At 42.7% G+C, this 23,082-nt stretch overlaps 1 protein-coding gene across 1 annotated transcript in view; it reads right to left on the reverse strand.

The window, feature by feature from the left end:
- The window catches only part of COL17A1 (collagen type XVII alpha 1 chain), a 64,246-nt gene that overhangs the window by 38,051 nt on the left and 3,113 nt on the right, over nt 1–23,082 (reverse strand). The window contains exons 2-17 of the mRNA XM_081006241.1: nt 18,332–18,393; nt 17,333–17,377; nt 15,842–15,940; nt 13,312–13,443; nt 12,455–12,502; nt 11,721–11,756; nt 11,138–11,185; nt 10,329–10,472; nt 9,201–9,356; nt 8,308–8,379; nt 7,521–7,589; nt 5,520–5,600; nt 3,318–3,482; nt 2,519–2,608; nt 1,817–1,861; nt 446–595 (exon numbers count right to left, since the gene is read on the reverse strand). Of these exons, the coding sequence (XP_080862367.1) occupies nt 446–595; nt 1,817–1,861; nt 2,519–2,608; nt 3,318–3,482; nt 5,520–5,600; nt 7,521–7,589; nt 8,308–8,379; nt 9,201–9,356; nt 10,329–10,472; nt 11,138–11,185; nt 11,721–11,756; nt 12,455–12,502; nt 13,312–13,443; nt 15,842–15,940; nt 17,333–17,377; nt 18,332–18,386 (1,435 nt within the window). The 5' untranslated portion in view covers nt 18,387–18,393. The remainder of the gene's footprint in view (nt 1–445; nt 596–1,816; nt 1,862–2,518; nt 2,609–3,317; nt 3,483–5,519; nt 5,601–7,520; nt 7,590–8,307; nt 8,380–9,200; nt 9,357–10,328; nt 10,473–11,137; nt 11,186–11,720; nt 11,757–12,454; nt 12,503–13,311; nt 13,444–15,841; nt 15,941–17,332; nt 17,378–18,331; nt 18,394–23,082) is intronic.

A 23,082-nucleotide genomic window follows, 5' to 3' on the forward strand; every position in this document is an offset into this window, starting at 1 on the left:
TTAACTCAGATTGGTCAGTTCTCTAACCAAAGTCAAAATATGTAATTAAGTTGAATTGTTCCTTTTCAGTGAAGGTGTCCCTCCTGCATTGCTCATTGGGAGAAAAACAGAATGGCACTTGGGCTTCCAGGTTCTTCACAGAGAACTTTGCCTAGATCCCTTCACCCCAGTCCTAAATAATTTAAGACCATGCTCTCATCATAATCAATGGCTGAACTTTCCTCCCCATGTTTGTTTTGATTGCTCAGTAGTAACTGGTACAGAGTACTACTTGTGGGCTTCTTGCAGACTTCCCATAGGCACCTGGTTGGCCACTGTGACTACAGGATGCTGGATTAGATTGGCCTTTAGCCTGATCCCGTTGGTCTCCTCTTGTGTTGTTCCTAAGCCATCCCCTTCCTTAGCTGCAACCCATCACTTCTCCTGTTCACTTGTAATAACTTACCCAGAGCAATAAGCCCAAAGAGTAGACCAAGGAGAAGCAGCCAGGCTAGCAGCAAGCCTAAGAGCCACTTCCACCAGCTGCAACAGGAGGCACAGGGGCACCAGGCTGGAGCAGCTCCTGCTCCACCACATCCATCATCACCTCGGATTTCTATAGTGAGCAGAGACGTAACAGTAAAAGCAGGTTAGACAAGAGAGTGTGGCTCCACAAAGGTGTAGGCTGGAAAACGTTCCAAGGTGTCCCACACAAATGTTTGTCGAGATTCTTTTACTTACTGTCTTCCACTTAATGATTATTATTAAACAGATTTATAAATTGGCCTTCATCACATAGAAATTGCATAGCACTTTCCAACACAACATATATATGTGTATATATATATATATATATATATATATATATTTCTTTGAAGTTCTCTCCATAATGGCTTCATTTGGGAATCATGACAAACCATGGTTGATATAATGACTGGGATGAGCTGAGCCCCCTCCCTTTGGTTCATGAACTCCCCACTATTCCTTTCTCCCCTAGTGCAGCTTTAATTAATCACATTTAGCTACCACCTAAACTTAACTTTGGGTTTCTGAAACAAGCCAGCTTCAAAACTGCAGTAGTGTGAAGATGGCTTCTTTCAAACAAGCCATAGTTAGGATTAACCATAGTTTTTGGGGCTTGAACAATGTGTCACACTGTAGTTATTTTTTAAAATGGAAGCAAATGCTTCCAAACTTCTCCTTGTGGCTATGAAAGGGAAAGGGCACACCAAGTTGTGTGAGGTTACTGCTCATTCCCACCATGGATCAGTTATGGTTCATCATGATGTCTGAACACAGCCATTATATTTATCTTTCTTTAAATGTAACATCCCAAACTTGGTGAGGGTTTGTGTCATGAAGTGATTAAAATCACAAGCAATGAACCAGCAGTCCCCAGTTTAAGTCTCTGCCAAAATCAATGGGACTAAGAAAGATTTTAAAGCTTGACAAAAGATTTCAAATAGTGTTACACTTCCTCTGGGAAAACTCTCTAGCAACTGAAGTAAGGGAGACATCTGGGATTGATATTCTGGACTCAGTAAAAGTACATGAAAACACTAAGTGAGCTCTTGTGCAGCTTCTGTTCGCTTGTGAGGCATAGACAGGAGAACTCCCTGTGGGTTGTGATTGCAAGTTGCAATCCCCAGTAGACTGGAACATTTCTATTGGAGTGTCATTGACTTTAGTTGGCATATTAAGGAACATTTGAGCTTGGGTTGTAGCTCTGTTGTGCCTCTGCAGATCAGCTGTTAGCGGGGCTGCATTTTACCTAGTGACATTTTAAAGCTATAATCACTATAAAACGTTGCTTCCCTTCTAAGGCACACTCACTCACCTGCATAAGTAGCTTTGTCCTTTGTTGAAATAGATCTTAGTCCTCCTATTAGGAAAACAAGAACAAATGCTAAATAGTCTTCCTACATGCAGCCACACTGTTTCTAAATGAAATTCAACCCAGGGCGACAGCTGCCAATCCAAACAAGGATCATGAGAGAAACAGTTGCAGTGTGGCTTCACTGATCAGATAATAGGGCCACAATTATGCAATTTTCATTGTTAAGGGTGGTAAGTATTAGACTGGTTTCTGCAACCCACATAGGAATTTTTTAAAAATGAAAAAGGATAAGAAACCCTAAAAATAATGGTGCAGAAGCATATGCAAAAAGAGAAAGCAACAGTTGCAAACACCCATGCACAACCACAAGAAAGATACCTTTAAAGAAAATGTTTCCCCTCCCAAAACCCGACTCACCCTAAAGCACTTTTTTCACCTCCAGAATGACTATAGCAACACCTCAATTATTTCCTGCACATGGCACTTTCTAGCACATGTGTATAGAGGGGAAAACATTGTTTTATCATGTATAGGTGCTAGGAAGCCACAAATTACATCCAGTTCTCAACACGTGATTCCATGGTACAATAGCCACCTACACAATTTTCATGTATGTTAGTGTATGCAAGCGCACACATTTATTTCTATAGCTATGTTGGAAAAATATTATTCCCACTTCAAGGCAGAGCATCAGAGGTTTACCATTTGTTTCTGATTTCAGATAGGAATCTCCAGCATAAGAGGAAGAGAAAGCCTGCTTGTCTTTCTTTAGGGTGTCTTCTGAATAACAGCCTGTAAACAGCCCAAACAAAACACATTTAGAAGTATCTCAAAGTAGGTATCACACCTGGTATGTCTGAACTGACAGTTCATTTGGAACAATCTTCTTCCTCATTCATGTTGACTTAGTTATTATGGGGTGATTACATTGTCCACCAAAAATATGACTCCACTACTCCCAGGATAACCACATAGCAACTGATTGTGTGAATACACAGGGACTGGAAATGAGCTCTCCACACTTCAGATCAGGGGCTTTAGAAGCAAACCAGAAGTGACTGGGAGAACCTTTTGGCAGATGCAACTTGCACCGCTCCCACAGATGCTCTCAATGGCAGCACAGACGGCTGGGCTAAGAGCTACCACATGCTGGTCACTGGATACCTAATGAGATGTAGCACAAACAACCCCTGAAAAATACCTTGCATACATGCAGCGTAGGACCAGTTCATATGTTACCACAAGAGTTTTACATAAAGTACTTATAGTTTTTTAATATTCAGTGGTATAAGATTCTTGATAAACAAACAAACAGCATGGGAGCTGGGAGTCAGTTAACATTTGCATGGGAAGGAATTATGCTGTCTCCCCATTTAGACCTTACTAGAGTAGTATAAAACTAGACCATAGGAAGGCAGCTTCTACCCCACCAAAGTAATGTCTGAGTTAAGTCTAAAGTCGCCAATGGGTGTGACACATGAGAACGAGGCAGGAAACAAACCTCCACTGAGCCCAGTGCCGGAAGCACTGAAAACTTTTCCACTGTCCTTGGTCATGATCAGCAGCTCCACATCTTTCTTGGGAGCCACGTTCTCTTTCTCTAGGAGCAGGAACTTGCAGTCCTTGCGCAGGATGTCATCATTCTGAGAGCCTGTGGTAGTGGCAGCTGGATGGCATCGAAAAAGGTAAAAGTAAATGAAAGCATGCAACTGTTGCACAATAACCCTATGAATATCCAAGCTGTTGGCAGGAATCTGTGATTTCCCTATTCCAGCCTCATCATATATTTTGGGGACCTGAACATTTGGATTTCCATATTTAGGGAACAATTTTTTAGTGAAGATCAGTCGGCTGCCAGACTACAGAGTTTGGTGGCAGACCATGCTAAACGGGTAGCATGCCAGATACACTACAAGCATGGCATAAATGCCAGGAGAAGGACTCAGACATGCTGGCGAAGTGGCTCCACAGGCAAAAGTTTGGTCTAGTGATTGCCAGGAGGACACTGATCAAGTTCTGAGGCTGTACATATGCATAGATCCCATCTTGCAGGGGAACCCAAGTTCTCTTGGGAGCAGTGTGCTGCTTCTTGTGCTGCTGAACTCATGTGCTGGAGGCACTGTGGCATCACTGCACTATGGCCATGCCCTCAGATCAGCTGGCATGGAATGCCTCCCTCTGTTCTCTGGCTGGTGTGAGTGCATAGCATCTGCCATGCCCTGGGATTGGTGGGCAATGCTGGCGTTGCCAAGGATGCATTTCTGAGACATTTACATTTTTTATTCGCAAGTGCTTTCTCTTTCTATACTGGACTGAGCACGTGTTGGATAGGGCAGTTGTTCTGCCGGTGTAGCGGCAGCTTATCCCTGGCCCCAGTGTAACTGCAGTAGAGGATTGCTTTGCCCATTTTCAGACAGTTATTTAAAATTCCACAAATGTTGGATTCAGACAAAATGCATATTGGGTTACGAATTTATGCTGGGTAGAAAGACATTTTTGCTAACACTTTCAGTACATATATAACAGGGGAAAGCTCCAGCTATTGAATTCCTGCCTTGGTTGTTAAAGGCACTGGAACATGCTAGAAAGAAAAAAAGGTAAACATCCTGTCCCAAAAAGGATGTATCCAAAGTATATTTCTGCTAGGGTCTTTTGGCCCTTTCTGCTGTAGGCTCAAATGTAAATTTAAATATTTGGACTATCAAAATGTCATTTTCAGTATTTGGACTGTATAATGTCAATTTCAGTATCTAGACTTGTAAATGTCTTATTGCATGTGCTCTGACACCCTTGGCAATGCTAGCAAAGGCACCAAAAGCACCAGCATCAGCAAAAGCACAGGGTGGAAAAAGTCTATATGGGTGAGAACAGGGAATAAATCCCATATGGGTGACAGCAGGGTTTGCTGCTGTCTTGATTAAAATATGTTCTTTTTTAGTGATAATGGGTTCATGGAATTGCCATGCAAGCAACTGCTGCCTTTGATTTATCCAACAAAACTATGAAGAAATGTTTCTGTGAAGACCGTCTGGCATAAATTTTAAATTAGGGACAATGATATCAGTTTTGCAATTAGACTTCATGATGTAAATCCAAGTCAGCTCCCCTTTGAGAAAAATGGCTGCAAAACAGGCACTAGGGAGAAGATTAATCTGTTCTCCAAGTGCTTTAGTGCACTAGGCCTTTATTCTTATTTTCAAAATGCAGCAGCAGCTGCATCTAGTGGACAATCTGGATAACAACACACATTGGTAGGGGCTGATGGGAATTTCAGTCCTGTGATATCTGGAGTTCAGTTTAGTTCCCAACATTTCTACATCAGTTTGCAATTCTTATTTTTTTAAAAAAAATGTCAGCATTTTAGTGCATATTTATCCTAATAGGCTTTTTTTGGTATGTGATTTTTGCAAGGAATTTCCCCTAATATAATATATTTTTATATTATTGTGTGTTTACGGGGGGTGGTCAGTCTGTATGAGGCCCGAGTCCCTTCTAATCCCCTGCATCCAGAAAACATTTCTATACATGAAAAAATTGCCACTAGCATGTCCTCAATAGTGCCTATGATATCACTAGTGACACAACCCCACCTCCCCATTCCATGGCAGACATGTGTATACTATGGATTGCAGAAAAGGTACCATTCCATCAGTTATATAGAGACTGGTTTTCCATATAATGCAAAATGAAAACGAAGACTCACCAGTTGTAGATGAGGTGGACACACCAGTGCTAGTCACGCCATAGCTCTGGGTTGTATTCTTCTTTGCTCCATATGCTGTTGCTAATAAAGGAGGAGAAGAGAAAACTTCAGTTCAGTTTGTAGAAGCCAAAGAAAGAGATCTAGATATCTGCTTCCCCACCCCACCATTTATTTATTTATTGAGTAATAAGCAGAGGAAAAGGTATTTCTCTGCAGAGAGTTGCAAGTTACTAATAAATAATATTTTATTTCCTTTTATTAAAGTTCAAAGCGTTTCAATGCAATTATCCAAACAACCCTTATAACAGCCCTGTAAGGCAGGTGAGTATTATTGTGAAAACTTGGCAGTACTTAGGTACAGTGTCTGCTGTCCCATCTCTACCAATCCTGTTTGGCTGTTCGGACTCATGGTACTCAGCATGGGTTTAAGCATGGTTCCTAAGTAACCTGCTTGGTCCCTGGTTTTAGCATGCCCTACTCTCACAAACCCCTAATGAAAAAATAGCGCTTGGCAGTGGAACCCTATACATATGTACTCCCAAGTATGTGTATATGTTGCACTGTGATTAGCATATGGGTATAAGTAATTGTTTCATCAATATCTGGTGCATTAAGGAGTTGCTGACACTCAGTCAGACTCTTAGTCCCTCTAGCCTGGTATTGTCTTCTGCACAGACTAGTAGTTGCTCTCTGGGGCTTCGGGCAGGAAAGTCCTACCTAGAGATGCTGTGGCCTTCTGTATCCACAGCATGTGTTCCATCACTGTCTATGGCCAGGGCCAGCCTACAGCATTTTGCTGTGTGAGATGAAGGACCAGAAAGCACCCCTTCTCTACTCCATGTACAGAAGCCAGCCAGAGGGGCAGCTGAATCTTGCTTCCACAGTAGAAATGGGACAACTTCTTTCACTGCATCTGAAGCATCAGGCTGTGTGGCATACACAGCTCTGTCCTCCAACAAAGTGGAGTGTGTCATGAGACAAAGGTTCTTGAGAGCAGAAGCAGGCAAGGCCTAGGCACGGCCTACGAAGACTACACAATCATTTCAAGCCTGCTAACTGTAACTGTTAGCAGTAAACTGCCATGTCACTGTGACTCGTGACTCATTTTGGGTTCCCTAAAAATGTAGCCAGCCATCTCTCTGGGCCTCAGTCTGTCTTCTGAGTCAGTCTCAGCTCAGTATGTGAGTGTGTTGTTGCAGACAGAGCGGCTCCAGGGCTCCAGTTAATCCATAACTAAGATCTGTGCCTCTCTGAAGACTAAGACAGCTGCTATGAGCACTCTGTGTATGCTCTTTAACTATGCTGTTCCTTAACAAGTTTATTTTCTTCAGTAAAGTTTTATTCTGTTTATGAAGAAGACTCTGCATTGATTAATTTACTCATGCGCGACAGAGTGGAGGCGGGTATCAGGAAGAACAATCAAGGGCTGTCACTGCTGCCTATAATAATCTACCGCCTGAGGTGTTTATTTCACGTTGCCAAATGCTGGGGCCAGGTTTATAGCCCAGTGCCTCACTTGGAGCATCCAGTCACAACTGAAGTTAGTGAATATGCACAACATCAAACTGTCTACAAAGGCCTGTCTGAGGCTAATCCATGGCCAGCATGTACAGAAATAAGGTTTTTAAAATATTCCATGAGGAGCTGAATTTCTCAAGTACATGTATGTCACCCAAATGGCTCATAAACTAGGTACAGTGGTGCCTCGCAAGACGAAATTAATCCGTTCCGCGAGTCTCTTCGTCTTGCGGTTTTTTCGTCTTGCGAAGCACGGCTATTAGCGGCTTAGTGGCTATTAACGGCTTAGCGGCTTTAAGAAAAAGGAAACAAACTCGCAAGAATTCGCAAGACGTTTCGTCTTGCGAAGCAAGCCCATAGGGAAATTCGTCTTGCAGAACGACTCAAAAAACGGAAAACTCTTTCGTCTAGCGAGTTTTTCGTCTTGCGAGGCATTCGTCTTGCGGGGCACCACTGTATTTTCATAACGTTCTGTTACCTTACCTGCGGTTGTGGTTGCAGTATTGGCAACACCAAGCGTGCTTGGAGCCAGGTTGTTCTGAACACCAAATACTGCAAATAAAAATATCCTGGGGTGAGGTGCAAGTTTACTAAAAACAAACAACAGCCATAGTGACTCACCACAGGTAAGAATGGTCTGAAATTAATCATGCCCCAAAATTGAAGACACTGCACCTAATAAACTAAGCTAGTCTGTCATGTTTCATATTCATTTCTAATTATCCTCTCAAGTGCACAAATCTCTAACACATTATGCAGGAATAAACTTTTAACTTTGGGAAATAGCTTGAAAGCTCTCTTTACAATTCAAAGTTTAGAGGAAGGGTGTGGAAATCTTCCTTGCTGATTCCTAGGTTCTGAGAGACTTGCAAAGCAAGGAATTGCTATGCAAGCCTGGGTGCCAGACCTGAAGGCTTTGCCCACTCACCTCCTGGCTTGGGTTACAGGTAAGGACATCCCTCTGACTGGCACCCAGGCTCAGGGACACACTGCAACATTTGTGTTGCTCATTTTACTTCTATTTATTTTATGTATTTTTTATTATCTTCAATAAATACTTTTTTTTATCCTCTGCTGCAGGAGTTCTAAGCCATCCCTCAAACAGGCATTTCTGTTTACAGAGCGGGAGCTTTAAACGAATCCCACAAACTAGTCCAGGTGCGCTGATGCCACTGGTATGAAGAACTGGAGACCAAACCCTTTGCATTTCCCTCTCCCGATGGCCACACATCTTGACAGGTGGGATCAAGGAGGGAGGGAGAAAACGCACCTGTGGAAGAACTGCTGAGACCAGCATGCAGAGCTGGGGAACTGGGAGCCAAGTTGTTTGGGACGCCAAACACTGTGGGGGAAGGTAGGGAAAAAAAGGAAGAGACTGTTGACTATGTAGGCAAGGTCAGAAAGATTCCAACACATCTGGGACGTGACACAAATCACTTGTCCTGTAGCAGAATGATCAGTAAACTTTAAACTTTTCCATTTGAATTCCACACACTGAAAGAAGTCTCTAAAACATGGCGGAGGGGTAAACTGTGACCCTCCAGATGTTGTATCTGGACCGCTCCTGCCATCAGTGACCATTGACCAGATTGGCTGGGGCTTATGGGAGCTGGAGTCCAATAACATCTGGAGGGCCATAAGTTTCCCATCCCTAGCCTAAAACCACTGCGCTTCACCCTTTGCAGACGTCTACCCTAATCTTGCAAGCTGTTGTTTAGCTGGCTGCTTCACAACTCTTCTTTTACTGGTACTCGATTGTACTTTAGAGCCATCTAAATTTGCTTTACTAAATTTAACATTCCACTGAATAATATATATGTCTGAAGTGAATGAGTTCATTAGAGGGCACACATCCCACCCTGATCCGATATATTGTCCTCAAATTCCAACAGTCACTCAGGCAATTTGGCCTGAAGGGGAAATTCCTTCCCAATTTCCAATATGGTTAGCACTTAAACTCGGAAGGTGAAGGCAAGTTCTGAAACCAACTGACGAATGGCAATGAAAATGTAGGAAAGCAATGATGGTGCATTGCATGCTTCCTTCGTGGTCTTTAAGACTTCTGGTATTGAGTAACCACAACTGGCCACCTCATGGTTTTCAGAAAAGGTTATCTCGGAGCTTGTCTGCAGAATTGCTATGGCCGATGCTGTGAACATGTACCTGATCCAGTAGAATGTGCTGCCGTGTTCATCAAAGAGGAGCTTTGAGTCATGTTGTTGTGGTAGCCACCGAGAGACGACCCTGCAGGCAGGGTGGAGGACCACATGTATGGTGGGAGTGCCGCATTCAAGATGGTCGTGTCGTATGTCCCTGACACTGGAAGAAAAATCAACAAGCAACATTAAAAACCATATTTCTTTATTTACAATGCATGATCCTTAGGCAATGTGATTTCTTTTTCTGTTCCTCTCACCTAAACAGCGCCATAAAATATGAAACTTGGTCTAATCTGTTTTTGGTGTTTCCTTTTTTAAAAAAACAAGTTTATATAGTCTTCAGAGTTATAGAGAAAAGCATGAATATGTGCTTCAAATTGGTTTTAAAGCAGGCATGGATAACCTGTGGCTCTCCAGATGTTGTTGGACTGCAACTCCAGCCCCGGCCAGCATGGCTGTCAAGGATAATGGAAGCTGTAGTCCAGCAACATCTGGAGAGAAACAGGTTTCTCATCCCTGTTCTAAAACATCATAAACCAATTGTGATCCCCAGCAGAGTTTTCAGTGGCCATGGAATTGGACATCAGCAGAGATCCCTTGTTTGATTCAAATTCTTTCCTTGCCCTCTTCACATTGAGCATATTTACTTCCTGCAGTTGCTTCCTATTTGTCAGGAGTCACTCCTGAGTCCTGACCTTCTAGCTTTTAACTAACACCTCTGCCCTGCTATTTAGTCTAGAACAGGGGTGGGGAACCTATGAACTACAGCTCCTATCACCTGTGATCATTGGCCATGGTGGCTGGGGCTGATGGGAACTGGAGTCCAGCAACACCTGGAGGGCCATAGGTTCCCCATACCTAGTGTGAAACTACTTTTGATGAAACTAAAAAAAGAGTCTTGCAATGGTGCCACTCAATCATTGCCAAGAGATAAAGGTCTGAAGCCATTATACTTCACTCCACTTTTTGGATATTAGGATAAGGCATGCACCTTTGAACAATCCTGTGATCCTTGCACTGTTGGCCTGAAAAGAAGACATACATTTGCAGCCTCTGCCACCCTCTCCACCTTATTCTGTGATTTGATAGATTAGAAATATACTGGAATTCCTGGGGTCCAGCAATGAGATACCTGATTGGCTGCTCTCTGTCACCATTTTGGTTTCCACAACAGCTTTTTTAGGTATCGGGAGTGTGCTTGATGGGGACCGAGTTGGGCTAGCACTAGCTGACCGACTTCCCCGAAGTAGTCGTTTGACATCGTCCAATTCTGTCCCTAAAAGAGAAGAGAGATATTGGAGACTTAAGCTCAAAACTTGACAATGTAGGTAGAAAATTAAAAGCATGATGATGGTAGAAAATTGTATGCTTTATATGTTTGGGTCTTAAAAATGACAGATGCATCTGAAGATGGATAGAGCTGAATGGTGGAGGCCAAAGCCACACACACACACACACACACACACAAACAAACAAACAAACACACTATACCTTTGAAGCATATTCTTTCCCTCAAAGACTTCTGGACACTGGAGTTTACCCCTCATAGAGCTACAATTCCCAGCAACCCTTAACAAACCACAGTGCCTAGAATTTTTTTTGGGGGGGGACACATGTTTCAAACATGCTTCAAAGATATAGTGTGTATGCAACCCTTGTCTCTGTTCTGGCCGCTCCGCCTCAACATCAAGGACTCCTCTTCCCTCGAGGCCACAAGTAATTTCTTCATTGGATTATAGTAATCCTTGCTCCTCATGTATTTTTGTCATCCCCTATACAGTTTCCGGCTAATAGATATTAGGAAAATATCAGATGGCATCATGGAAAAAAGGGCTACCGAATGGTCAGAGGAAGAGTTCATCACTACAACTACTGGATTATTAATCAAGGAGATTCAGCTACCCTTTGTTCATGTCCACAAAAAATAGCTCAAGCACTTACACCTGGTTGATGGAGAAGCACTCTGCAGCCTCACTCGAATTTCACTCTCTGTACAAGACAAAATGAAAGAAGAGGCTTATTGTGAAGGGAGAGGTAATGGTAACTGGATACCCTGTACACACCTTTGGCATGAAGAAGGTTCATTGCTGCTGGTTGTTAGCTTGGCATTTGGTATGTTCTGTCAGTATTTAGACCACATGCAGCAAAGTTTGATAGAAATAGAATACTAATTTCTCCTACACCATGGCTTGTCTAATCATTTTTATGAGTTTATTATTATAATGCAATGGTGACAGCAAGTTTTATAAAACTGCACTCTGCTTACATTCCTAGACCTCCCACCAGCCCAATTTTCCTTTTACATAATATGTGCTGACATTTCAAAGTGTTGCTTTCCACAGTAGCAACCTGCCATGCCTCATCATAGCAAACCACTTTTTTAAAAACTTGTGTGACTTGGCCTTAAAGAAAAAAGCTTTCAAAACAAACAAACAAAAAACCACTTAGCATGCCCACACACTCTTGGGCATGTCTAAATTAACTCTTTGGATCTCTGCAAAGTGTACAGTATATTATATCTTACCACGAGTTTGGCTTCGCCCCCTGGTAGCAGAGGAACCTGTGAAAACCAAGGAAAATGCAATTGTTTGAATTTTATTTTGAAAAACTGTGATGAAGATGAGAAGGTTGACGAAAATCCAGAATACTTTGGGGAAAAGAAGGTTCTTTGAATAACCTGCTTTAAAGGTATAGTATGTGTACACATCCTTAGAAAACATTGGAAGAATGATTTATGCTTCCAGTGACAGGGGAATGAGATCCTATATCACTCTTTATCCCCTCCTATGCCACCCAGCTTCCAAGGACCTGATCTGATCTGAATCTGTATTGCAGTAGTTCAGCCAGGAATGGGAAGCACTGGCAGTACAGTGGTAACTGGCTCTTGGACTTCCTTTCAGCTTCCTGGGACTCTGGCACAACAGAGATGGAGTGGGAAAGGGGTATGCTTGTGCTGCCCGTTACTTTTGTAGATCAGACACTTGCATATTATCCCCAAATATTAGACACATGCATTTCAGCTTCTTATCTACTAAAGCCAGAACTATTAGAAAGATTCCATTTCTTTCTAAATGCAAAGCTCTGCACCAGATGGAAACATGACAGCTAAGAAATATACTCAAATCTGAGTCATTTCCATAATTCATTCTAGTGCAAGAGTATAGGGATTTTTCAACATTTTGAACTCCCTGACCATAAGGCATTTAATATGCACCTGTCCTCAATTTGGCCTTCATAGTATTAATAACAGAAATGTACCAAAATCTTTTCTTGGAAACTCTGGAGAGGAATTTGCGCTGGAGCTCCCTGCAGGGAAAAAACAAGAAGATTTCATATTAAAATTTAACTGCATGTGTTATATGGAAAGGGGGATTTCAATAGTATAACGTATCAACATCGTGGTCTATAGAGTATCCTGTAGTTTTCTCTGGAATTAAAAGGTGTCCCAAGGACATATGTAGAAGATCTATGGATTAGTCTGCATGAGAAGTCAGGAAATGATCTTGGCAAAGTGCAGAGAGAGGATTATCACTGCTGACGAAAGTGTTATGTTAGACAATGGATTACAGTGCTATACTCCAAAAAGGCTAAAAGGATCATGAATTGATATAACAATGGGGTGTGACTCATTGGAATAATGAAAGGGTCAAAAGTAGCAGAAGCACTGTAAAGGGCAAGTATATACTGGCCAGGTTCACATGTCACGGTAAGCCAAACCATGGTGTCCCGAGACCACGTAATTGTGTTGGATCCCAGAGAGGGGCTTGCACCCACTTTGCTTCTCTCTGGTCCTTTAAGCACAGCACTGCAGCTAAACCAAAAGTTTGGCTTAGCGTGTAATTTGAATATGGGATTGTAGTTAAGGTCTCTCCTCCTCAAACACCATCTGTAGCCAAGGCTTGTAATATGGTTACAGACAGTGGTTAAGCAAAAGATTTGGGTCAGCTAGAAGGACCAGGAAAGATCAGAGTAGGTACGAGCTTCTCTGAAGGAATGAGCACATTTGTGAGGTCCCTGTAAGCCAGAGTTTGTGCAAATGAAGCAGGCTTCTAGGATAGTTGCATGATTAGCCAACATAATCTGTGCACCCCTTAGTTTCCTTGAGACTATGATACCTTCATATGCTGCATGGCGAGTGGAATAGGTTTTTCGTTCAAAGGTTGAGCCTGGTGATTTGGTAAGAGTAGAAGAAGGAGTGATGGCTTGCTTGTAGGAGGAAGAGGAGGTATTCGTTCTAGCATTTCCACCTACAGATGAAACAAAACCTCCTAAAATGTATGTACAATCGACCAGACTGTGATGGAAATGACAGTCCAGTCTTTAATTTAATATTTATTACTTAGAAAAGGAAGCTTTTTCAGCTTGAGGGTCACATTTGCTTTGGGCAACTTTTGGGAAGGGGGGAAACAATGCCAGGGTGGGCTGAGGCAGAGACAAAAGTGGAACCAGCAAATATTTAACCTTTGTATATCAGGCTGGTTTGTACACATGGCCATAAACCCCCTCCATCTTCCATTCAGCCAGCAACAGGCTTTCATCCAAAATAGCGCTAAGTAACAACCCCATCAGCTCAAGGGTTTACACTTACACAACAGGCCTGTACCCTGCTCCTCCTCCCACAGACACCCTGAATCTTTTCTGGGGGGTTCCCGCAACCCTCCAGAGCAAATTTGGGGTGGTGGTGCAGGGAGTGTGTGAGGAGAGAGGGGGAATCCCATGGCACAAGCATAAATCCTTCTGCTGGGATGGTTACTTACAGTTACGTTGAATACAAGCCATAGCCTTTAGAAGTCAGTGACATTTGGGGTCTCATATAGTCACTTAGGGGCTTTACGGAGTATTTCAGTTTCACACAAATTCTGTGTGGTTTGCTACACACTGCAAAGTTTGTTGACGTGTGGATTTTGAAGGGTGAGAGTGTCTTGGTTTGCATATTGTTTCTGGAACTGTGAGTTAGGTAGGTTTGCCTTTAAATCAAACCCCACCCAAACTAAATCAAACCCCACCCAAATCCTACTTGGAATAGTGTGGTTAAAATGTGGTTTGTCAAAAGTCCTGGTTGCTGCATATATTTCTGCCCTTGGATTTTCCTGAGGTCTCCAAAAGCAGAGGGATAGCTGTGATCTAACATGATGCAGTCATGTGAATACTGGGTGAATGCCATGCTCCAAATTATGAAGAGAGAATGTACCCTTTGTAATCCCAGAAAGAGGGCTGTTCTCAAACATTTGCTTGTACTTCTGAATCTGGTGTCATTCAGTGGCTTCCCCATTAAACTGTTTGAAGAACAATGAACTTTTGTGAGGAAGCCTTTGCTTCCCTCCTCTGCCCTGCTCTCCAGTTTTTACACTGACTTGGAACACACAGACTTAAGACACAGAAACATCAAGAGTTTATTAACTCAAACTGCTCTGGCTCTTTTAATGTGGCTGTGAGCATCATACTTTCAATATGGATTCCTAAAGTATCTAGGGAAATTGCAAAAAGCCATTTCAATTAGGACCGTTACAAGAAAACACGCTAATGTGTTCCATGTTAATTAACTAGGGACGTTACTTCTCCTTCTAGGAGGTGTGTGTGGCCTATGGGGAGCTTTACACCTGGAAGGTTTTATAAAGTTTCATGAAGTTGTGTGAGGTCTGTCCTGTCTAGGCTACCTTCCAGTGGTTCTGTTCGGGCTGGACTTTGGGGCTCTAAGGCCATACAATCCAGGGGTCTTCAAATGACTGCCAGCAATGATGGCACAGGGTGCCCTCTGCAGTGAAGAGCTTGCTGAGGCTCCAGCAACAGCCGCCACCTTCATTTCCCCAGGGTGTCTGCAGGAAAAAGAGGAACTCATGGGAAATTGAGATGGTGGCTATTGCTGGAGCCTCTTTAGTAAGGAAAATGGGGTTTCTTCCTGCTGGAAAGGAGAAGCAGAGCAGTCACCAGGGCGGTGGAGGTGGGTGAGAAGGTGGCAAAGCAACAAGATTGGCAGAGCATTGGGGGAGAAGGCAGGACAAGCAACCCAGGTGGCATGTTGGGAGACAAGGGCGTAGCCAGGGTGAGGGTCCCTGAAGGTGTCTTTGCCCATGCCCCCTCAAACATGGCAGTGCTGTCAGCCTCATCAGAAGGAAGCAGCACAGCCTGTTTGGAGTTCTCCAGTGGGCAGCGGGTGGGTAGTTCCTTGGTTGTCTAAATGGATGCCTTCCATGTTCTCTGCAGAAAGGCTATTCTAAGGCAAACCAAATAAGTTTATACAATAAACTAATGTTTATTTGCAGCTTTTTTAATTTGATTCCTCTGTACCCCCATGTGCTGAGCCCAAGAAGTAGCGCCAAGAAAAGACAGAGAACCACAGGAGATTGCAAGGAAATATAATTGTGTGGTGATACTTCCTGGAAGAAGAAAGAACCACCAGTTGTATAAACTCCCACCATTTACCACAAAAAGGATCCTGCTTCCAGATTTTAAAGGGCAACTCTGGGCAAGGACTCTTTCCCTCCTCTTGTAGTTCCACAAAAGCTCAGAGGAGGAATGCTTCTCCCACACATACACATAGCACTTGTCGCTTTTGAATTGTAAGCTTCTGCCCTTTCTCCCCACACCTTTTTATGTTCCTCGTTTATGTTGTTTCCCTTTCCCTTCAGTCTGAGAACCACTTACTGGCTGTCACATAACTGCTGCCGTGGGTGTATGTCCTTTTCTCCACTCCACCTCCTCCACTATAGGCTGTTGATTTGAGGCTGCTGGTACTGCCTCCTTCTGTCAAAGTAAACACAACATGAGATTCTGTGGGTGGGAAAAGGCAGGAAAAGAGGACTGCAGAATAATATAGGGCCTTTCGGTGGGGCCATATACAACATGAGCACGCCTCACATATATGGTGTCAAACAACCATATGATTTTTAGAAGACATCTGAAGGCAGCCCTGTACAGGGAAGTTTTTCATGTTTGATGCTTTATGGAGTTTTAATATTTTGCTGGAAGCTGCCCAGAGTGGCTGGAGCAACAGAGTCAGATGGGCAGCATTTAATAATAGAATGATGATGATCAATTTCACAGAAATAACATAAGACTAGAGTAGCCTTCCCCAAACATGCTGGGGCTGATGGGAACTATAGTTCAAAACAGTGCTTTTTTTGTAAAAAAAAAAAAAAAAAAATGTTTAGGGGGTACTCTCATTTTGACTCAAGAAAATCACCATTTTATAGTTCAAATCGGGGGTGGGGGGAATATAGTAAAGTACAAAGATTCACAAAATGTTTAGGGGTATGTGTACCCCTGCGTCCCACCAGAAAAAAAACACTGGTTCAAAACAACTAGAGAGTACGAGGTTGAGGAGAAGTGGACTGGATTAATTCCTCTCAAGAATAGGGCTGCCGCATGGTCAACTTTGAACTGACTAGGTGGGTCTCCCTGCCTACACTCACATGTGTCATACTTGCAACACAGCTTCAGTGCTAGAAAACAGACCACTTTAAATTTACTTAGCTGAAATGAGAATTACATTTCAGTGAGAAAGGGAAGGCTAGAACCCTAGTCAGAAGAGTTGTACGATCAAGAGCTATTATCACTGCTTAGCACTCCTTACAATTACTCTGGTAAAGAAACCACACCACAGATGGTGTGGCTGGCCAAAAGTTACTCAGCAAAGGTGCTCGATATCAAACTCAAACAGTTGTTTTAGTTAACACATCCCATCCCACCCAGGTTTTTCCAGGCTGATAGTGTGAAGGGAAGTTCGGGCCGAGGACAATGCGGGCCGAGGTCATACAAAAGCCATGGGAGAATGGGACCAATTGATATTTAGAAACAACAACCCTCTACTGGCAATGTTCCTTGGCTCAGAAATAATATGATCTAACTGGATTTTGTTCCATATATTCTTCTGAGCCAAGCCTATGGGCCTAGTGAACTCCCATGCACAGAGAGACTGTACAAAGTCTCTTGCTATTTTTAATCCATGTCTTTCCTGTAACATGGGCAACTTCAGAAAAGCAACTGTAAGTAGGGTGGTGCTTTTGTTATGCTTTGATCTATAAGCTCAGTGGCACAAACACTTGAGGGGCTTCTGACAAAGAAGCACAAACAAAGCAAACTGAGATGCATGTATGCAGAAACAGGTATACTGAATTCTGTATAGCAACCACTTACTTGGGGGAAGAGATGTCAGTCTGGTGGTAACAGTTTCTGTAATAACTGTAAAAAAAGAGAGAGAGAGAGAAGAGAAGTATAAATCCATGGGATAGGTTGTCCTCATTTACAGAGGAACCTTGATGCTGCTCCTCAATCATTAGCATCTGGATAGCAAATTGAGCAGGTACACAGGTCACCTGATCACACTATTTCCCACTGTGGTGAGATCAGTTGCATTTCCCTTCAAATCACAGCATTATTTCTAAAATCACATCTATACATAGGCAATTTTAATGCAAATCTGTGCTCACTTTTCTCCCTGTTTGGGGGCGATAAGTAAGTGGCCACGACTTCTTCTCTTTTTTTTCAAAATTGCTAAGCTGAATTTGAGTCTTGAATTCAAACCAACAAATTCCTTTTGAAAGTTGCTTTGAATATTCATTTCTGGCCCATGGAAACCATTTTGGAAATTCTGAGAAGGACTCGATTTTTTACAGGTGAGATACTTATGAAGGCATAGTGAGAGATAACTTTTCAAAGGATGTATACAGCAGGGATAATTGCCTGAGACCCTGTGAAATATTTAGCCGAAACCATCTCTGAAAATGGCAATATAATGCTTCTGAAATGGCATATAGTATTAAGCTGCTATTAACCTGGTTTGCAAGGTTGGCTTATTATATCAAAACTTCCATTTGGGAAATAATCGGGAGCTTCCACTTGGTCCCAACCATGGGGCCAATTCACATAAACTTTTTTCTTTGAAGTGTTACCCTGAGATGACTCCTCCGTCCCAATACTCAGGCAGTAAGGGCCTTCACATTTTAAGATCCCATTGCCACATAATGAACATTTCATTATGTATAAGCCTTTTTAAAAATGATATAATGATGTCAGAAGACCATTGAACCACGTAGATATTGAAGGGTGAAATGATTGCATGCTAACTTTTACCTCTGCAATGTCTGTGGGAATCAACTTAAAGAATCATCTATTCCTAGAAAAGGTTTCACTTACGTCTCTCCGTGACTTCTGTTCCATCCCGCTTGTTTTTCTTTGTTACAGCGGCCATATCATTGCTACATGAAGGCAAAGAGAAAGAGCAAAGGTTAACATATTCCTGACCACCCCCCCCGGTGGCTACTTTGCTGTAGTGGTCCCACTCAGGCCCTTCCTCCCTCCTCAGCCAATGCTAGGCCAGGAAGCAACTTAAGATGTGCAGTTTGCACACTTTCACGCAGTCCCTCCTGGACCACTTCATAGGCCTTTTTCTATTTGATGAGAATATGTGTGATTTATAAAGACTGGAAAGTGCTCAGCCAGTTAGAAGTTTAGTTTTTGTTTGTTTTTTAAGATAAACCAATTCCTCTCACAAGAGAAAGGTATTGTGTTCTTTGACCTCTCCCCCGCCTCATAAAATGCTCTGAAGTAATCTATCCAAGGTATTAGAATGCTTAAAATCCGAAGTTCACAATTATTTAATTGAAGTTCTGGAGAGGTGTCTAATAGGTAGAAGAAAGGTAGAAACTTGTTTTTAAAAACAACTGCTTTTGTCAGTGACGCAACAGTGTCATCTAGTGGCAGCTCAGGAATATTTAGCCAGTGTTTATCTCCCCCTGCTCAAATTTACAGTAGTTCACAGCGTTATTCTTCAAATATTTCCAGGCCTCAAAATTTAAAATATTCCTGTAAAAACAATCTGTATTTGTTTGCTTGCACTTTTGGGATATGACTGTCCTTGGGATCCAGCCGTATTGGTGGTATTCTTTGTTCAACTAGATTCCTGTTTTCAGACACATAGCTTTTTGAGGTTTTTAAATCACATTTTTACATTGTTGCATTTTAACAGTGTTGTACACTACCCCAAATTCCTACAAGAAGAAGGGCAAAATAGCAACAACATAAATCTTTTATTTTAGCTTGCAATTATGTTTAGCTTTTGCCACCCCCTCTGGCAATAAAAGGTAGGAACGTTCAGATTTCTGAATTATAGTGGTTACTTTCCCCCTAATAAACTACAATGACTCCCTATTAGGGGGGAAAAGAGACCAGGAAGGTGGAACATATGTTCTGCTGAAGGGTATTAAAAAAAGAGGAGTGCTGAACGGGCAAGAAATGGGAGCAAAGTAGTTTATGAAGGGACAAGGTCTGTTGTTGCACATTCAAGTAGATGGGAAGCAGTGGTCCTGTAGGACCACAGAACCCTTTGTACTTATTATACCTGTGGGCACATATCTGCTATCATCTGCTGAACTTGTGGAGGTAAGGAACATTTAAATCACATGCCTCCCCCTGCCCCAATCATCCTGGGAACTGTACTTTGCTCTGGGTGCTGGGAATTATAACTCTACGAGGGGGTAAATCACAGTTCCCATTATTCCTTGCAGAAACTATGACTGTTAAAGTGGCGTAAAAGTGCTTTAAATGTATGGTGTGGGTGCAATTTCATTCCGCCCACCTACATACGGCTCAGTGAACTCATGAAGAGGGTTTAATTGCCTTTGGGATGACTCTGAAAGTGGTTTTACTCATGCTCAGTGATTGGTTGATTGCCACTAAAGAAGGAATTTCCTCTCAAGCCACATTGGCTAACAAGATGCCTACAGAAGCAGCCTTGCATGTATGCATGATCCAATATAAAACTCGCTGAGCTCCGTATGGGATTATATTGTGTCCTTTTTCCTAGACAAATACTGCTCCTGTGGAGGAAAATATTTGCACATGAAGTGAGTCTCATCTCAGGGTAAATCCATCCTAATTGTTTGTCTAAATCCACCCGAATCTCTTTCTTCACTGCTGTGCCCTCTTCCTCAGGATAATGGATGCCCGAGGCGATTCAGCAAACCCACAGCTCCTTAAACCATGAATCACGGGCAGAGTCATAATTGGCGCGCATGATGAACAAGCTCCAACACTGAAGGAAGATGCTTGAAAGATGAGCTTAGGCAGGTGGAACAATGGAGCCCTGGAGCCAAACCCAACCCAGTCTATGAGAAGATTTTGGCTTGAGGTGGCATCTTGGCCTCACTCTCTCAGCCTTTGTTGTTTTGCTAAAGTTTCTTTTGCATGTTCCTTCCTTTTGCTCGACCTTGGCTTTCAGGATTTGGGAGAGCAGCCAGTGTGGAGTAGAGGTGAGGGTGTCAAACCACACCTGAAGATCAAATCCCCACTCTGTTGTCTTGAGCAAGGCCGGCCGTACAATTAGGAAGAATAAGGGAATCACCTCAGGCAGCACAGACTGGCAGGCAAAGGCAACAGCTCCCCTAGCCACACCTCTGGCCGTTCCCCTCTGATGGAGATCAAAGCTATGTGTGCCACATGGCCTTGCAAGCACACACAAACACAACCAGCCTGTTGCAACCACCAGGTGCAATAGGGGATGCTATGCTCTCCTATTGAGAGTGTTGATGCACAATTCAACTGCCAAGCCAGTCAGCTTCTGAGCATGGAAGGGGGAGCCATTGTGTCATTTACCTCAACCAGCAAAACATCTTGGGCCAGTCCTGGCCATGAAGGCCTTGGGCCAGTCACAGTCTGTCGGCCCAAACTACCTCACTGGTTTGTTGTGAAGTTAGAATGGTGGGGAGGAGAAGAACCACAAACATTTATCTGAGCTCATTAGAGGAGGGTTGGCAGCTTGTGGCCTTCCTGATATTGCTGGACTGCAACTCTCATTAACCATGACCATTGGGCCACGCTGGCTGAGGCCAGTGGGAATTGGAGTCCAACACCATCTGGAGGACCACAGGTTCGCAGAGCCTTGCCTTACGTGACATAAAGGATTAAAATGCAATTAAGTAAACTTCAGACGGCATCTGGTCATGCATGCTGTGAACAGAAAAATCCCTCTAGTCTCCTGCCACAGAGGTCCAAAGAGGACATTTCCAAGTATTTTAAAGCTGCCAAGAAATTTAACAACAAAACTCAAGGCGATAGGACTCAAAGCTATTTGAGAAGCATACTCTCTAACTCAGACAGGGAAAGTGTGGCCCTTCAGATGTTTTGAACTCCAGCTCCCATCAGCCCAAGCCAGCATGGCTAATGTTCAGGGATGGTGGTAGTTCAATATGTAGAGGGCCACAGGTTTCCCATCTGTGACTTATTCTATGGCATTTGTCTGGTGATGAATGCTCAGTAATCCCAGGAAAGACACAATGCAGTGTTACCGTCCTTTAAATTATTCTTCAACTGGCCCCTGGGTCACAGCAATCAAATCCTAAGGCTGTCATTTCACACTATTTAAACTAGGGTTGCCATACGGAATTTTTCAGACACAGCCAGGATTCAGTGGTCGGAAATAGTGTCCAGGCAGAAATTGCTTAAATGTCCGGGAAAATCTGGACGTACCCAATGTCGAAAGTGTAGATTTTGATGAATTTCCTTAATAGCTCAATAGCAAGCCTTGGACAAAACTAGAAAAAGCTCAACAACTTTGGCCAAAAAACAACAACTTTTGTGTCTGGATTTTCACTTTTTGAAATATAGAAAAAGGTTTTGCTTTGTTTAGTCAATCTACTAAAAAAATAATAATAATAGAAATCTCTTATTGTATTTTATATGCTATAAGCCACCTTGATATATTTTATGAAAGTACAGATTATCAATGTTAAAACACACAAATAAATAGTATTTATTATGTTTGTGACTCATTTGTTATCAAGGTCTCCAAAAGACATACATTTAAATATATAAAAATAAATACACTATACCATTAGAAATTCATATAAAACATCAACATTCTCATACAAACACTTAGAATTCATATATACACATATAGCTTGTCCACACTAGTGAAAATGTGGATTTGCCTTTCTCCCCGGTAATGTCCACCCTATCCAGGGTTGTCCTGGACCTTTCCCCCTTTAAATGCAGGGTCTTTCAATCCTTGGAAAGTCCAAAATGGCTAGGATTGGAAAAGTCCACATTTAAAGGGGGAAAGGTCCAGGACAACATTGGGGTGGGGTCTACTTTTTGCTCTGGTGTGGACAAGTCTGCTAACAGAAACAAGCCCCCTACAGCAGCCACAGGAAACTTTGGTAGCACACCAATAGCAGGACAAAATCAGGTCCATCCATTAATTACCCCTTTGTTCTATAGTCTCCCAGATTTGAACAGCAACTTTAGCCACTGAAACTGCTCCAGTTGGCTTGTGTGATCTTCCAGCACTGCTGATATCACTTATCAATCAAATTTACCTTTCACAGCTAAGCTACTATAGTAGCCTAGCCACTGCTCTGGAGTCCTGTGTACCACGCCTTCAAATATCTAAGACGACAGCAGGTATTTGAAGTCTAGCAAGCCTTTCTTTTCCTTTTGTTCCATCCTCTGTGGTACAAAGATGATGATCTCAGTGACTAGAAATGAAGCAGGCTGGCACATTTGCTTTTGGTGTTTCACATGGATGCCCATCATGTGATAAGACATCAAAGGAAAGGGAATTCAAAAGAAAAACTATTCTATATCCTGCCACTGAAAATGTTGCATTTGCCCAAGGAGCTGATTTAAGGATCATAAGTGAAATTTGGAGGTCTTCCAGGAGTGGCTGCACAGCAATCTGTTGGGGACATTCTAGCTCTAACTTTCCTGCAGTGAGCAGGAGGTTGGACTAAGGCAGGGGTTGCCAACATTTTTGGACCAGTGGACACATTTCGAATTTTCAGAGAGTGCTGGGGGCGCTAGACAAAAATAGTTGCTATGGAGGGAGAGGAGGCATGGCATAACACAAAATGGCTGCCATGGGAGTGTGGCATAACACAAAAGTTAAATTA

This window comes from Podarcis pityusensis (assembly GCF_964106645.2).
Source record: "Podarcis pityusensis genome assembly, chromosome: 5".
In the NCBI taxonomy this organism is placed as follows: Eukaryota; Metazoa; Chordata; class Lepidosauria; order Squamata; family Lacertidae; genus Podarcis; species Podarcis pityusensis.